This window comes from Eublepharis macularius, chromosome 14, assembly GCF_028583425.1.
Source record: "Eublepharis macularius isolate TG4126 chromosome 14, MPM_Emac_v1.0, whole genome shotgun sequence".
Classification (NCBI taxonomy): domain Eukaryota; kingdom Metazoa; phylum Chordata; class Lepidosauria; order Squamata; family Eublepharidae; genus Eublepharis; species Eublepharis macularius.
The window spans coordinates 25,024,488-25,037,182 of record NC_072803.1 but is presented as its reverse complement, the minus strand read 5'-3'; the positions used below and the strand labels follow the sequence as shown (position 1 = coordinate 25,037,182).

The 12,695-nt window shown below is 48.8% G+C and overlaps 1 protein-coding gene across 2 annotated transcripts in view; it reads right to left on the bottom strand.

Moving 5' to 3' along the window:
- Positions 1-12,695, bottom strand: part of ERLIN2 (ER lipid raft associated 2) — a 34,054-nt gene that overhangs the window by 5,106 nt on the left and 16,253 nt on the right. For both annotated transcript variants that reach the window (XM_054997577.1, XM_054997576.1), the window contains exons 10-11: positions 12,586-12,675; positions 1,524-1,603 (exon numbers count right to left, since the gene is read on the bottom strand). In XM_054997577.1, coding sequence (XP_054853552.1) covers positions 1,524-1,603; positions 12,586-12,675 — 170 coding nt within the window. The remainder of the gene's footprint in view (positions 1-1,523; positions 1,604-12,585; positions 12,676-12,695) is intronic.

Genomic DNA, 12,695 nt, shown 5'->3' with positions numbered 1-12,695 from the left:
GGAGGAAGGAAAGAGCACATCAGGAACCAAGAGTATCACACGGTAACAACGGACATCTGCCACCTGAAGAAGTGTGGTCAAAAGGGAAGGCATTCTATTACCTGGATGGCTTTCCCGCCATTTTGAAGGGGTCAAGCTGGGCAGTAAAATCCATGGCAGAGGATTTTAATTTAGTTTTGGTTTTGCAAAGTGGTTTGGTTTTGCCCTATAAAACCGGTCGTCAGCCTCTGCGGAAGCAGCCTCCTCGCCGCTCTGCCCTGTCCCTAGTAAGAGCGCGTATGCACACTGGCTGAGCCAGGAAACAGAACGCTGACCCTGCTTCCCTTTGCTATCGCCCCCACAGGACCATATAACCAGAACTGCCTTTCACAGCTGAATCAGATCCTCGATCCTCGTAGCCCAGTGCTGCCGCCTCTGATGTCTGGCAGTAGTCCTCCCTGGCCTGGGCTGCCCAGGTCTTAGTCAGAGTTGGCTGCCAGACAACGTTGAGCAGGGAACCTTCCAGATGCCAAGTGGGGGCTCTTCCACTGAGCTGCACAGTGTGCATTTCCTGGGGTTCCTTTTGGAGAACTGAACTGAGCTTGTGCGTTTATTTGAATCCTTCCGTAAAGGACTTAAAGCACCAGGCACTCTTTCTGAATTCTGCCTTCTGACCTAGTCAAGGTATTACCGAAACAAACACCCGCCCCCTAGGCTTTAGGAACAACTGCTATGCGTATACTCATGACAAGAGAGAGGTATTGGATATTTAAAATCTTCTGGTCCACTTTCTCCCAAGTTCATCAAAACCACACTTAAAAGCACATGGAATACACAACAAAGAACTAAAAAACCCAACACCCTCATCAATCACCATGTCAATATAATTAACCTCTGGTTTTTCAATTAACTACTATATTTATTCTAAAAATGCTGTCTGGGAAATAGCTACATTGCAGGCCTTTCGAAAGGCTGCCTGTTTTATAAGGATGGGGTTACTATGGTGATGGTTTGAGACTGCACCAAGACTGAACGAATGGTAGCATGACTCCATCGGAGGCACCATGGACTAGAGGCACCATTTGAAGGTCGCACCCAGTCATCCAAATCTCTGTGCCTGTTGCTACCTAAGCGTAGATGTTGGCCTCCATTCCTGGGGTAGTTTTCTGTAGCTAGGGGACAGCTAGCTACACCCATCCCCTTTCAGCTCTAAAACCCCAGTTCTTCTGCTTATGCAACTGAATGCTCCTCCATACTGGAAAGAAATCCCTCCATGCAGAAATCTAAGGGTCAAAAGAAGTGCTCTAGCTTGGCCACCTACATGGCATGGACGTTTTCTATCTGCAGAGGATTTTTCTCATCTGGAGATGCAATTCAGTCATATAAGTTCCTGTCTGAGATAGGACAGCCCAGACACAGGTTTACTGCTTCAGAGAGAACCAGGCCAAGGAAGAGGAATCTGCAGAAAAAAGCTGGCTTCTGCCTGCAGGTCTCCAAGGCACACTGAAGCTCCAGGACATCGCTTGCCCAGCTGGGTTTCTTACCTTGTTGGCCTCTGCTACCTTCATGGCAGTGTAACATTCAGCATCTGCTTTTGCCCTCTCTCTGGCAAGAAAAGCAGCATCTGTAAGGAGAGAAGAGTCCTCTAAATACGGGGAAGCCACAAGAGACACAGGAATCTCACTTCTAAAATCTATTTGTGTCTTCAAAAAATCAGCAGATATTTTCACGATTGGCAACATTTGACTGTGAACTCCAGTCCTGCCCTCCCACCCTCAAGAAGTTTGATTGATCAAAAAAGGGAAGATGAGAATCATGGAATACTGATGGACAAAAGTTGGCATAGAAGAATGTGAAGGAGGAAAGGAAACAAAGTGCTAGGACAGGGCCTGCTCGGTGGTGGTGTCCTTCTTGCGGAAGTTCCTCCGTCTAGTCAGCTGCTGTTAACACTGCTGGCTTTCTAGTGCTGGGTGAAGGCAGTGCTGTTTTTCTAGGCTTCCAATGGCTTCTAACAGTCTAATATACTAATATGATGTTGGTTCAAAGTTTTTTCAGATTTACGATATTATTTTCACTTTGTTTTTTTTAATTAATAAATTTTTTATTTTTCATAGCTACAAAACACTACACAAAACTATCACAAGGAAAGGGGAGAGGGAAGGGACAAAGGGGGGGTGGAAAAAGAAAAGGGGGGGAATGAACTACAAACACTAAACACTACACTTCAATGTTTCCCTTCATACTGTCATAATACAAAAATAGCTCCATAAAATAATGATGGAGTGGTTAATCATACAAAGAATAAACATTTCAAATTCTGATTAAACTTTCCTCCCCCTTCTAGGTCCCGGACGCAATTCTCTCTGTGCAACTGCTGTTGCGATGCTCTCCTCCTCCCCCCCCCTCCGGCTCCTCCTTTTCTTCGTTCTTGGTGCAGCAGAGTTCTGGGTTTTTATTCTCAAAATCCTTTAGTTGATCTTCTGATAATATCTTATAGGCCTGATCTTTATATCTGAACCATATTCCTTCCGGGAATAACCATTTGTACTTTATTCCATGGTCCCTCAGAAGTGCTGCAAACTTTTTATATTTAAAACGCCGTTTCCGGACTAGAAATGGAACGTCCTTCAAAATCTTGACTTTCAAACCCATAAAGTCCAAATCCGCATTGTATGAGTTATATAGGATGGTGTCCCGGATCTTTTTAGATGAAAAGTCAATAATGATCTCACGAGGCAACTGTCGCTTTGTTGCATATTTTGAAGAAGCCCGACGGACCTCCAAAATGGCGCTTTTGACCTCTTCTTTAGTCGTCCTCGCGGGTGTCGCCAGTAGTTCCGAGACCAAATCCCACAAATCCTCATTTTCCTCCTCTTTCACGTTTTGGAGACGCAAAATTGTCTGCGTTCGTTCCACCTGTAGCCCAATCAGCTGGTTCTCCACCAACTTCAGCTCCTTTTTTGTAGCCTTCACAAGTGACGCACTTTCCAGAGCAGACTTTTCTGCCCCCCCCGCTGCTGCCTTAATGGTTTTCACCTCGCTTTCGATTGAGCCCACCCTTTGATCAGTTTCGTTCAGCTTGTCAACAAAGGGTTTTATAGCTTCCACCACCGCCCTGCGTACCAACTCTTCGAGCGACTCCCCCTTCTGCAAGGTAGCCGAGATTGACTTACCGAGAGCGGGACTTTGCTTCCTTGCTGCCATTTGGGGGGGGGGGGCAACAAAATTCTGGAACTCAACGAAGGGGAAGAGCGAGTCTTCTTCAGATCAACCTCTCCTTCACAAACGCTTGTAGAACAGAAGGGATTCGCTTGTTTACAGGCTTCCGCCTGTTTCTTTTACTTGCCGTTTCTCGTTGCCCGGCGGCACTCGAGGCGCCGCGCACATCTGCCGGCCTCCATAGGGACAAACGGGCAATTCCCCCCCCGCATTGATTTCGGGGAGTTCTTCCCGCCGCGTCCCGGACCCTGGCTCCCTCCCTGGGAGTCCTGGGGGCTAATCCTTGCGGGTCAGCCGCCCGGTCAGGGTGCCCGGTCGTTTCCTCCCGGACCAGCCGAGAGGAGCGTCCGGCATGGCTGAGAAAACGAAACCGAATCCAATTATTTTCACTTTGTTGATGTATTTTCAGCCACAAGGCTGACCAAGAACCAGTATGGTACAGGGATAAGTGCCCAACTTGAAGACTTGTGTTCAAATCCTCACTCATTCACAAAGTCCATTGGGTAATTTTGGGCCACTCACTCTCATTCTCAGCCTAACCTGAGACAGGGAAAATGAAGGAAGGGAGAACCACATATGAGCTCTTTGGAGGAAGTGGGAAGGGGAATAAATGTGTGATAGAATGACACAGTTGAAAGGTGAGGTATATTTTAAATAAAACACACACACAGAGTTTCGTAGCTAGTAGCATTTCATCCACCCCCAATTTAGCACCTGTAATGCAGGCAAAACCTTTTAGCATTTAGACAGTGCAGATTTTGAAAATTCTCTCCAAAAAATGCAAAGACTAGAAATATACTTTCTCTTTCGTCTCAGGAGACGAGATAGTTTAGACACATCATACCCTGAACTAAACACAGATAAAACAGAAGTCTAGTATCACTTTAAAGACTAATAAAATTAATGCCAGCACAAACTTTTGAGAGCCAGATTGCATTTGTACAGATGCCTTTGGAGCACTTAATTATTTTAGACACCTTTATAACAAAAAGTTACAATTGGAGCTGGGGGGGGAGGGGCGTGATGCAGCAGAGAAAGACACATTGCAAAGCTTGTTTTTAAATCATTCAGGTGAGAATCCCAGGAGAAAGGAACTGGAACAGACATGACTGCTGTTCATAATGAATGGTGAGAGATAAGGTTCCAGCCTCTCATAGGGTGGATACACGAAGATCCCATCGGAACAGTAAGAAATCCATTCAGAGCGGATGCAGAAGATGATGGGCAGGATAGGATAAAGTCTATTCAAGGAAGGTACTATGTAAAAGAATCAACTAACAGCTCTGCAAGGTGAGTCCTGCTGAGCTATTAACAACTACAGTGAAAAGGAAGTCCCAGTTTCTGTTTAGGCCAGGAGCAAAGATTCATCCCTTGAATGGATTCCTTTGAAATTGTATGTATAGAAGACTAAAGCCAGTTTCTTCTAAAAGCTGGAAATAATTGCCATAGGGGGCATCCACAAGTAGCAAAACATTGGTATGCGTGGAGGGGCATCATGCCAACACCCTCTCTGTGTAACACATGACGTCTCTATCTTGCTGCTCCAGTTCATGCTTTTCGGGAACAGGCAAGTTCTGACTCATATAAAATTTTAAAGCTCTTGCTACATAATGCTATTGTCACTCTGCAATGCTGCAAACTACTGCTTGGAAAATTCTGGGTTCAGAAAGCCTAATTTTAAAACAAATCCTTATAGAACGCCCCTAAAAAAAATCCAGCCTAGCATTTTTCCTTTGTGTCTGGTTGTTTCAAAACACATCAATCCATTCGGCTGGTCATTTCTGTTCACGCACCCTGGGAGGGCAGCTGCAATCAAATCCGACAGCTGAGAAAGTCACAATCAACTTGTTAGAGCAGCTGGAATGGTTTGGGACAAAGCCAACGTTCCCTGTCTAGGGGTATGGCTGGGCCTCCGGCTCCTATAGCGCTCTGTCGAGGGCCTGGTACCTGGCAATGTGCCTTTACGAGAAAGAAAACCAGCAGAACTCTGCTGGGGACTGCTTAATGAGAGAGCACTGATCTGTAAACCACTAATTGGCTCCGCGGTGGAGTCACCGCAAAGCCTGACAAGACCTTTAATGAACCTAATTGGATCTAGGGATGTGCTGTTCAGAGGCTGCCTGGAAAGGCCTTTCCCATGTCTGGGAACTTGCCTGACAACAGGAATGACAAAAGCAAGAGAGGAACCCTCTAAGTCACTGTCACAAAACACTTGGTTATCTCTATGGAGGGGAAAGAAGGTCAGTATGTGATACAGACAGAGGCAAAATTACAATATCCATTGTAATGGGCTGTCCTTGCAAGAGATAACAGGAGCAGGGCTACCTCAAAGACAGACAGATAGAGAATCTTTCTAAGAATCTGGGCATACAGGTAACCCAAGTGCGGTGAGCTGCCGAGTGTTGCTAGTGGGAGGAAGGCTAATGAGACATAACAAGCCTCTCCCAAACACCGCTGCAGATGCTGTTATTTCTGCACCAAAGCAATTCTGCCAACTGAGATCTGCCCAACTTCTCCCCAATCTGAGGTTTCCTCTTTTTGGGAGGTGCAACTAGTCTCCATCAGAATAACAGTCTTCATGATGTCATCCCCATAATGGCTGGAAGTGATCTGTGGGGTGTCCTCTCCGGCTTGGTTCAGGAAATTGTCTATAACCGCTGTATTTCAACAAGATCTAAGCACTTTGACTGATCAAGGTTTTCCAATAGGAATGTGTACTGCTGGGAATTCACTTCTGATGGACCAGTGCTTCTATTGGCATTGGACTTAGATTCAAGTGTTTGCTGGGGCTGCTTTTTATTGGATTTGAGGATTATTTTATTGTTCATGGTTTTTTGCCATGTTTTATTTCATGCATTCTTTCTTTACTCTTCTGGAATCCATTTCTTTCACAGAAAAATGAATGCGTGCACAGAATGTCATGATGTCGAGGACCGACCCTGGTATGTCAGAATTACATGGGCAGAATTCCAAAGTCTGGATTGGAAGCAAAAACAAACCAAGATTCTGGGCCAGGAGGCTAAAACCTTTGGCCTATTTCTTTCAGCTTGCAGAAGCAACATAAACATAGGTAGGGAAAATAATACTGAGGAGGCAGCTAAGGAAAGGAATTGGGAGACAAGTACATGGGGAGAAGGAACCAATTCCCACAAATGCTGCTGTTGCTCCCAAGAAGATTCTCCATCCCAGAGACCACTTGAGTAACCTGTCAGGTCCAGTATATATCTAAACTGTACTGACTCCATTTTCTAATGCTTCTAGTGTTTAAGTGCTTTCTCCCCAGGTGCACCAGTTCCCAGGCAGCATTCCCACCAGAGGAGATTGTTGTGTCTAACACCGTTCCACCAAGCATTGGCCTTGAAGGAGAGCAGCTTCCCAGGACTGAAAGATGTTGTTTTGAGAACTATGGGGGGAGGCTGTTCCAGATGGGTATTGTTACTCTGTATCCTATGCTTGCTCTTCATTGGTAACAATGATCATGTACCATCCTGAGTCTCCTATTCAGGACAGTGGACTATAATGGACCTTTTCTGCAATAAAGCTTCCTTTGCCAGACATTGGACTTATTCTTGCTTCTAAAGGGAATCTTGCAGAGAGTACCTTATTTAGCCACAGTCTGACATTTTGTTACCAATCATGTCTGCGTCGGGCCCAGCGGAATCCAAGGTTGTCCCGGACAGGGATCCTTTGTTTGATCCGTATGCGTCTCCCGACAATCAACCGGTGCAAACCCAAGACTCCCAGGAGCTGGGAGCAACCGGGAACGGAACCGGAGCCTCCACTTCTACCCTGCCTCTCATCGACTTCAGTACTCGAAACGAGACCGAAAGCAATCTCGGGGCAAGGCCGAAAGCAACCGCTCTCCCCTTGATCTCGGTGCCCACCCCGTCGGAGTGGGGAGCCAGACCCCGAGAAACCAGAGAGCGCCGGGCGGGTGGACTCCATCCACGAGTCTCGATGGACGGGCGCCGAAGCCTAGAAACCGTCCCGGAACTAGATAGCAGCCAACCATGGCGATATTGGAACAGGACGTTTGAGCAGATGGAGGGGGACACGTCTCGCCGAGGCGCCCTGAGTTGGGATTATTCCGAACTTGCCCCGTGGAAGGAGCCAACGGAAGTCCCTGAACCAAGTTGGGAGCAGATACGAGGTCGCACCTATGCGGTAGATACCAGCATCTCGGCCGTGACGGGTATGGCCAAGGGAATTCTAGCCGCGAGGTCGCGAATAGTTCAAGGGGACCCTCCTCCGTGGGGCCCTTTCTCCCCGGTGAGTACAGCGAATGAAGGTTCCCTGAGCGAACAACCAGGGCCAAGTCGTATACAACAATTAGAAGCTAAGCTGATGGATATGGAAGAAAGCTTGGCTCACGCCATTCATTTAATTTCCTCAATGGGGGCAGGGGAAAGACTGTCTCCTGAAGAGATGGCGATACAGATAGCTACCCTTCAAAGTGTCATCTCCTATCCGATGGAGGAAGTTCAGCAGCGGTCGTCGCCTACCGGCGGGGGGGGCACCTATCCTGGCGAACCGGGAGAACAACCCAAGGAACTTCCCCCTCAGCGGGAAACTCCACCGAGAAGGGACCACCCGGTTGTGCCATCCGGTGAGACTCCCATCGAACCTCCTATCACGGGAGGGGATGTGCCGCCAGACGAGACCCCCGTTGAGAGGCCTACGGAAGGGGAGGAAAAGCCAAGTGATACACCGGTGATACCCCCCCATACTTCCCCGAAAACGGTCCGGCCGGACCAAGCGGGAGCACCCGTGGCTCCATCAGGGGAGGGAGCCCCTGGTCAACCGCGCGAAACTGTTCCCGTCGGGCAACCTCCGGGAGATGGTCTACCAGCGCCAAAAGGCCAGCCGACGCTTCCCAGAACAACAACGCCCGGAGGGGCAAGCCCGCGCGGCCTTCCACCCATTCGGCCTTCGCCGCTGCGGCCCCTTCCGCTTCGACCACAACTAACCCCGCCGCTGCAGCCGATACGTTTGCCACTGGAACAACCCGTAAGACCGCCTCCGACCCAACCGATGGGACCTACACCACTGCGACCCCACCAACCCACCCCTCAGCGGCCGATTATTACTCCGCCACACCAACCTCAACCGCTACGGCCAGCACCTCCGGCATTGCCACCAGCCCTGCCGAGAGCACCGCCACCAGCCCTGCCGAGAGCACCACCGCCAGCCCAGCCGAGGCCGGCACCCCCGGCTCAACCGGTGAGGCCACCGCCAGCACAACCGGGTCCCCTCATACCTCAAGTGCCATTGAGGCTTCCGGCGGACTTCTACCCAGCCCCGGCTCCGAGGCAAGACCTCCCAATGGGTTGGGTGAAACTGGACGCCACTTTTGACGGGGATCCCTCCAAGCTGGGCTTTTTTCTAGTGCAAGTCGTGCAATTCTTCAACCGGTGGGGACACCTCTTCGGCAGCGAGGCCAGCCAAATTGAACACCTCGGCTCCCGCTTACAAGGGAAAGCAGCGGACTGGTACGTAGGACTATATAATATCGGGGCCCCAGAACTCGATACTCTCCAGGGGTTGGTGGATGCTATTAGAGCACAATATGAAGATCCCTTAGAGGAAACCAGGGCCCGAACAGAATTGCAGGCCATTAAGCAGGGCAGCATGGCAGCGAGAGACTATATCACGAAGTTCCGACAATTGGCTGCCAAGTGCCCCAGGTGTGAGGAGTCCACAAAAATTATTCTGTTCAAACAAGGACTTAATCCGAGACTTTTGGACAGAGCCCTCATGCAAGACAATCCCCCTACGCTGTTAGGTTGGATTCAACTTGTTTGCGAAGTGGAAAATCGCATTTTAGAAGTCCGTTTGGTTGAGCAACAACAACAAACGGGACAAAGAAGACCATTGACCTTACAGAAGGGAGCTCGGGGAGCTGGCTACGCCACCCGTGGAGCGAGAGATGCTAGATGGCAACAAGGGCTGTGTTTGCAATGCGGACAGGCTGGTCACTTTGCAGCACAATGCCCCTACCGGCCTGTGCAAAGACCTCCGCTCCAATTACGGCGTCCAACCCTTGCTCCGTTCCCTACGCTCCAACGCCCGACTCCAGCTCCACGAGCAAACAGAGGCCGCGGCGCTTCCCAAAGGCCAGCCTCAGAAAGAGGGCTGGAAGCGGAAGAAGTTATGGAATACGATCCCGCTTCCCCATCTGCAGAAGTCAATCCAGAAAGTCCCCAGTCGGGAAACGAGATGGATCTGTCGTAAAAGGGCCCAAACGACAGATCCGCCCCAAGCCCGTCCCTGCACGGAACCGGCCACCTGGGTCCATTTTATTCATGCCAGTGACTTTAATCAACCCAGAGAGAAAAATGCACATTCGGGTGCAAGCTCTTATTGACTCGGGTTGCTCAAGAGATATCATAGCCCCAGCTCTAGTCAATGGACTAGTCTTACCAACTCGGGAATTACAAAATCCAGTAATTTTTGAACAAATGGATGGTACCAACATGAATCCGGTCACAACTGAAACCATCCCGGTGATCACAGGCATGGGACAGCATTGGGAAAAGAGGTCCTTTGTCATCAGCTCTACTGCCAAGTACCCGTTAATTCTAGGCAGCAAATGGCTATGTGATCACAATCCCTACATAGACTGGGCTCAAGGATGTATTACCTTCAATCATGCCAACTGTAAACTTCACCGTTGGAATCAAAACTGGGGCGAAGACCCTACTCAGAAAGAAAAGGCCCTCCTTACCCAAGAAGAAGTCAACCAAATACCCGAACCTTACTGGCCTTTTCTAAACGCTTTCTCGGAGGAGGAAGCGGACACGCTGCCCCCGCATCGACGAACGGACTGTGCGGTGGAAATCTTACCAGGAGCCTCACTACCCAAAGGGAGGCTCTACCCCATGAGTCTCCATGAACGTGAAGAGCTCCGGAAATTCATCGACACCAACCTCCAACGAGGGTTCATCCGCCCAGCCTCTAGTTCCCACGCCGCTCCAGTTCTCTTCGTGAAAAAGAAGGATGGGGGACTCAGACTGTGCACGGATTTCCGAGGACTAAATGCAGTGTCCACCAACAACGCCTATCCTATACCGCTCATCCGAGACCTTCTCAACGTCGTGGCCCAAGGTAAGATCTTTACGAAATTAGATCTAAAAGATGCTTACTTCCACGTTCGTATCAAGGCAGGGGATGAGTGGAAAACCGCGTTTAATACGCCCCTCGGACAATATGAATACTTAGTTATGCCTTTTGGATTGACGGGAGCCCCGTCTGTATTCATGTCCATGATAAACGAAGTTTTACATGAATTTCTATACAAAGGGGTGGTGGTGTACCTTGATGATGTTTTAATTTATTCTAACACCGAGGAAGAACATGTTCAAATGGTACAAAAGGTCCTGGCCACCTTGATGAAGAATAAACTGCCCATCAAGTTGTCCAAATGTGAATTCCATAAAACCGAACTCACTTACCTTGGGTATTGTATCTCACAAGAGGGGTTGAAAATGGATCCAGCCAAAATACAGGCGATCCAAGATTGGCAAACACCCACCACCCGCAAAGAACTGCAATCCTTCCTGGGTTTTGCCAACTTCTATAGAGACTTCATCGCAAATTTCGCCCAAATCACACTCCCCTTAACAGAATTGCTGAAAACCAAAGATAAAGGGGACCAAGCCAAAAAACCCTCTGCTAAACTACAATGGACCCCCGATTGCCAAACGGCCTTCGAATGCCTTAAAAAACAATTTGTAACGGAACCCATCCTCTCCCACCCCAACGAACAGTTCCCCTTCATAGTACAGGTCGACGCCAGCGATACGGCGATAGGGGGGGTTTTGCTGCAGAAGGGGGAGGATGGGAATTTGCGGCCTTGTGCATTCTTGTCTAGAAAGTTCTCAGAGGCAGAAAGGAATTGGAATGTGTGGGAGAAGGAGGCCTTTGCAGTGAAAGCAGCTCTCACAAACTGGAGGCATTGGCTGGAGGGGGCGAGATACCCTTTTGAGGTCTGGACAGATCATAAAAATTTGGAGGCCCTACGAAGCCCACGCAGACTGAATGCCAAGCAATTGCGGTGGGCGGAATTCTTTTCCAAGTTTAACTTCACCCTCAATTATCTCCCGGGCAAAACTAACTTTTTGGCGGACGCCCTGTCGCGCATGCCCCAACATAAAAGCAAACGGGCGGAGACTGTCGACACGGTCTTCTCGCCTAAACAACTTGGGGGCGTGGTGACTACTCGCAGCCGTGCTAAGCAGGCCCTCCCGGCCGACCAAGAATGGAAATCGAAACTCAAAACTGAAGTGGAGAAGGAGGGGGATAAAGCTCCGCGAAACAAACTAACCCGATCCCCACAGGGGGATTGGCTAGCTGGGAGCAAGTTTTATGTCCCGGACAGCCTTAAGCTGGATGTCTTGCAGCGCTGTCATGATGCTCCCACTGCTGGACATTATGGGTACCTGAAAACTTTACACCTAGTTCAAAGACAATTCTGGTGGCCGGGCATGCGCAAAGACATTTCCCAATACGTTAGTTCCTGCCCTGTTTGCCTCAGCGCAAAAACCAGGAAAGGGAAACCTCCGGGCCTCCTGCAACCATTAGAAACGCCGAACAGACCCTGGGAAGTAATCTCTATGGACTTTATCACTGATCTACCTCTTTCAAAAGGACACAATTGTATTTTAGTTGTGGTAGATCTATTCTCCAAACAAGCCCATTTTATCCCCTGTACTGCTATACCCTCCGCTCGAAAACTAGCGGATCTGTTTCTAAAACACATCGTAAAATTACATTCTTTTCCGTCCAAGGTGATTTCGGATCGCGGCGGACAGTTCGTTGCCAACTTCTGGCGGGAGCTTTTGAAAATGTTGAATATTGAACAAGGTATCAGTTCAAGCCACCACCCACAAACCGACGGACAATCTGAAAGGTACAACCTGATATCACCTGCACAGATCTACAGTTTGTCTGTTCTGTATCAGCCATCCAGCGTCTAGGAGCAAACCAGATCAGTTCCCTTTCCTGGGGCCTAGTTTATTCATCAGGAGCTCCTCCCAGACACAAGCTTAGACCAGGTGTTTATCTGATAGCAAGATCACATTCTTCAATGCTCCCCTATTTTTTAAAAGATACATCCCTTCAAACTCTGGACGAGTAGAAACCTAGCACAGCAAAGGGAAAGGAGGCGCTAGAATCTCTGTTCCTGTTGTTCTAGGTTTTTATTCTTTTAAACTTGCAGGTAGCGTTTTATGCATGGAAGCATTCAAAAATATAATTCTCCCACTGGCAGTCTGATGTGGCCCAGCACATTCGACTGCTTTGTTCTGCTGCATGCGCAGACAGGATGTGATCTGCACTTTGCAATCCATAGACATATAGAAAAAAATCCCTAGCTAGGAAGCTGCTTACCTTCAATCTCGGAGATGCGCTTCTCAGTTTCCTTTTCCATCACCTTTTGCCCGTATGTGATCTCAGCCACCTGCGCTATTTTTTCAGCCTCTGCAGTGGAAACAGAACAG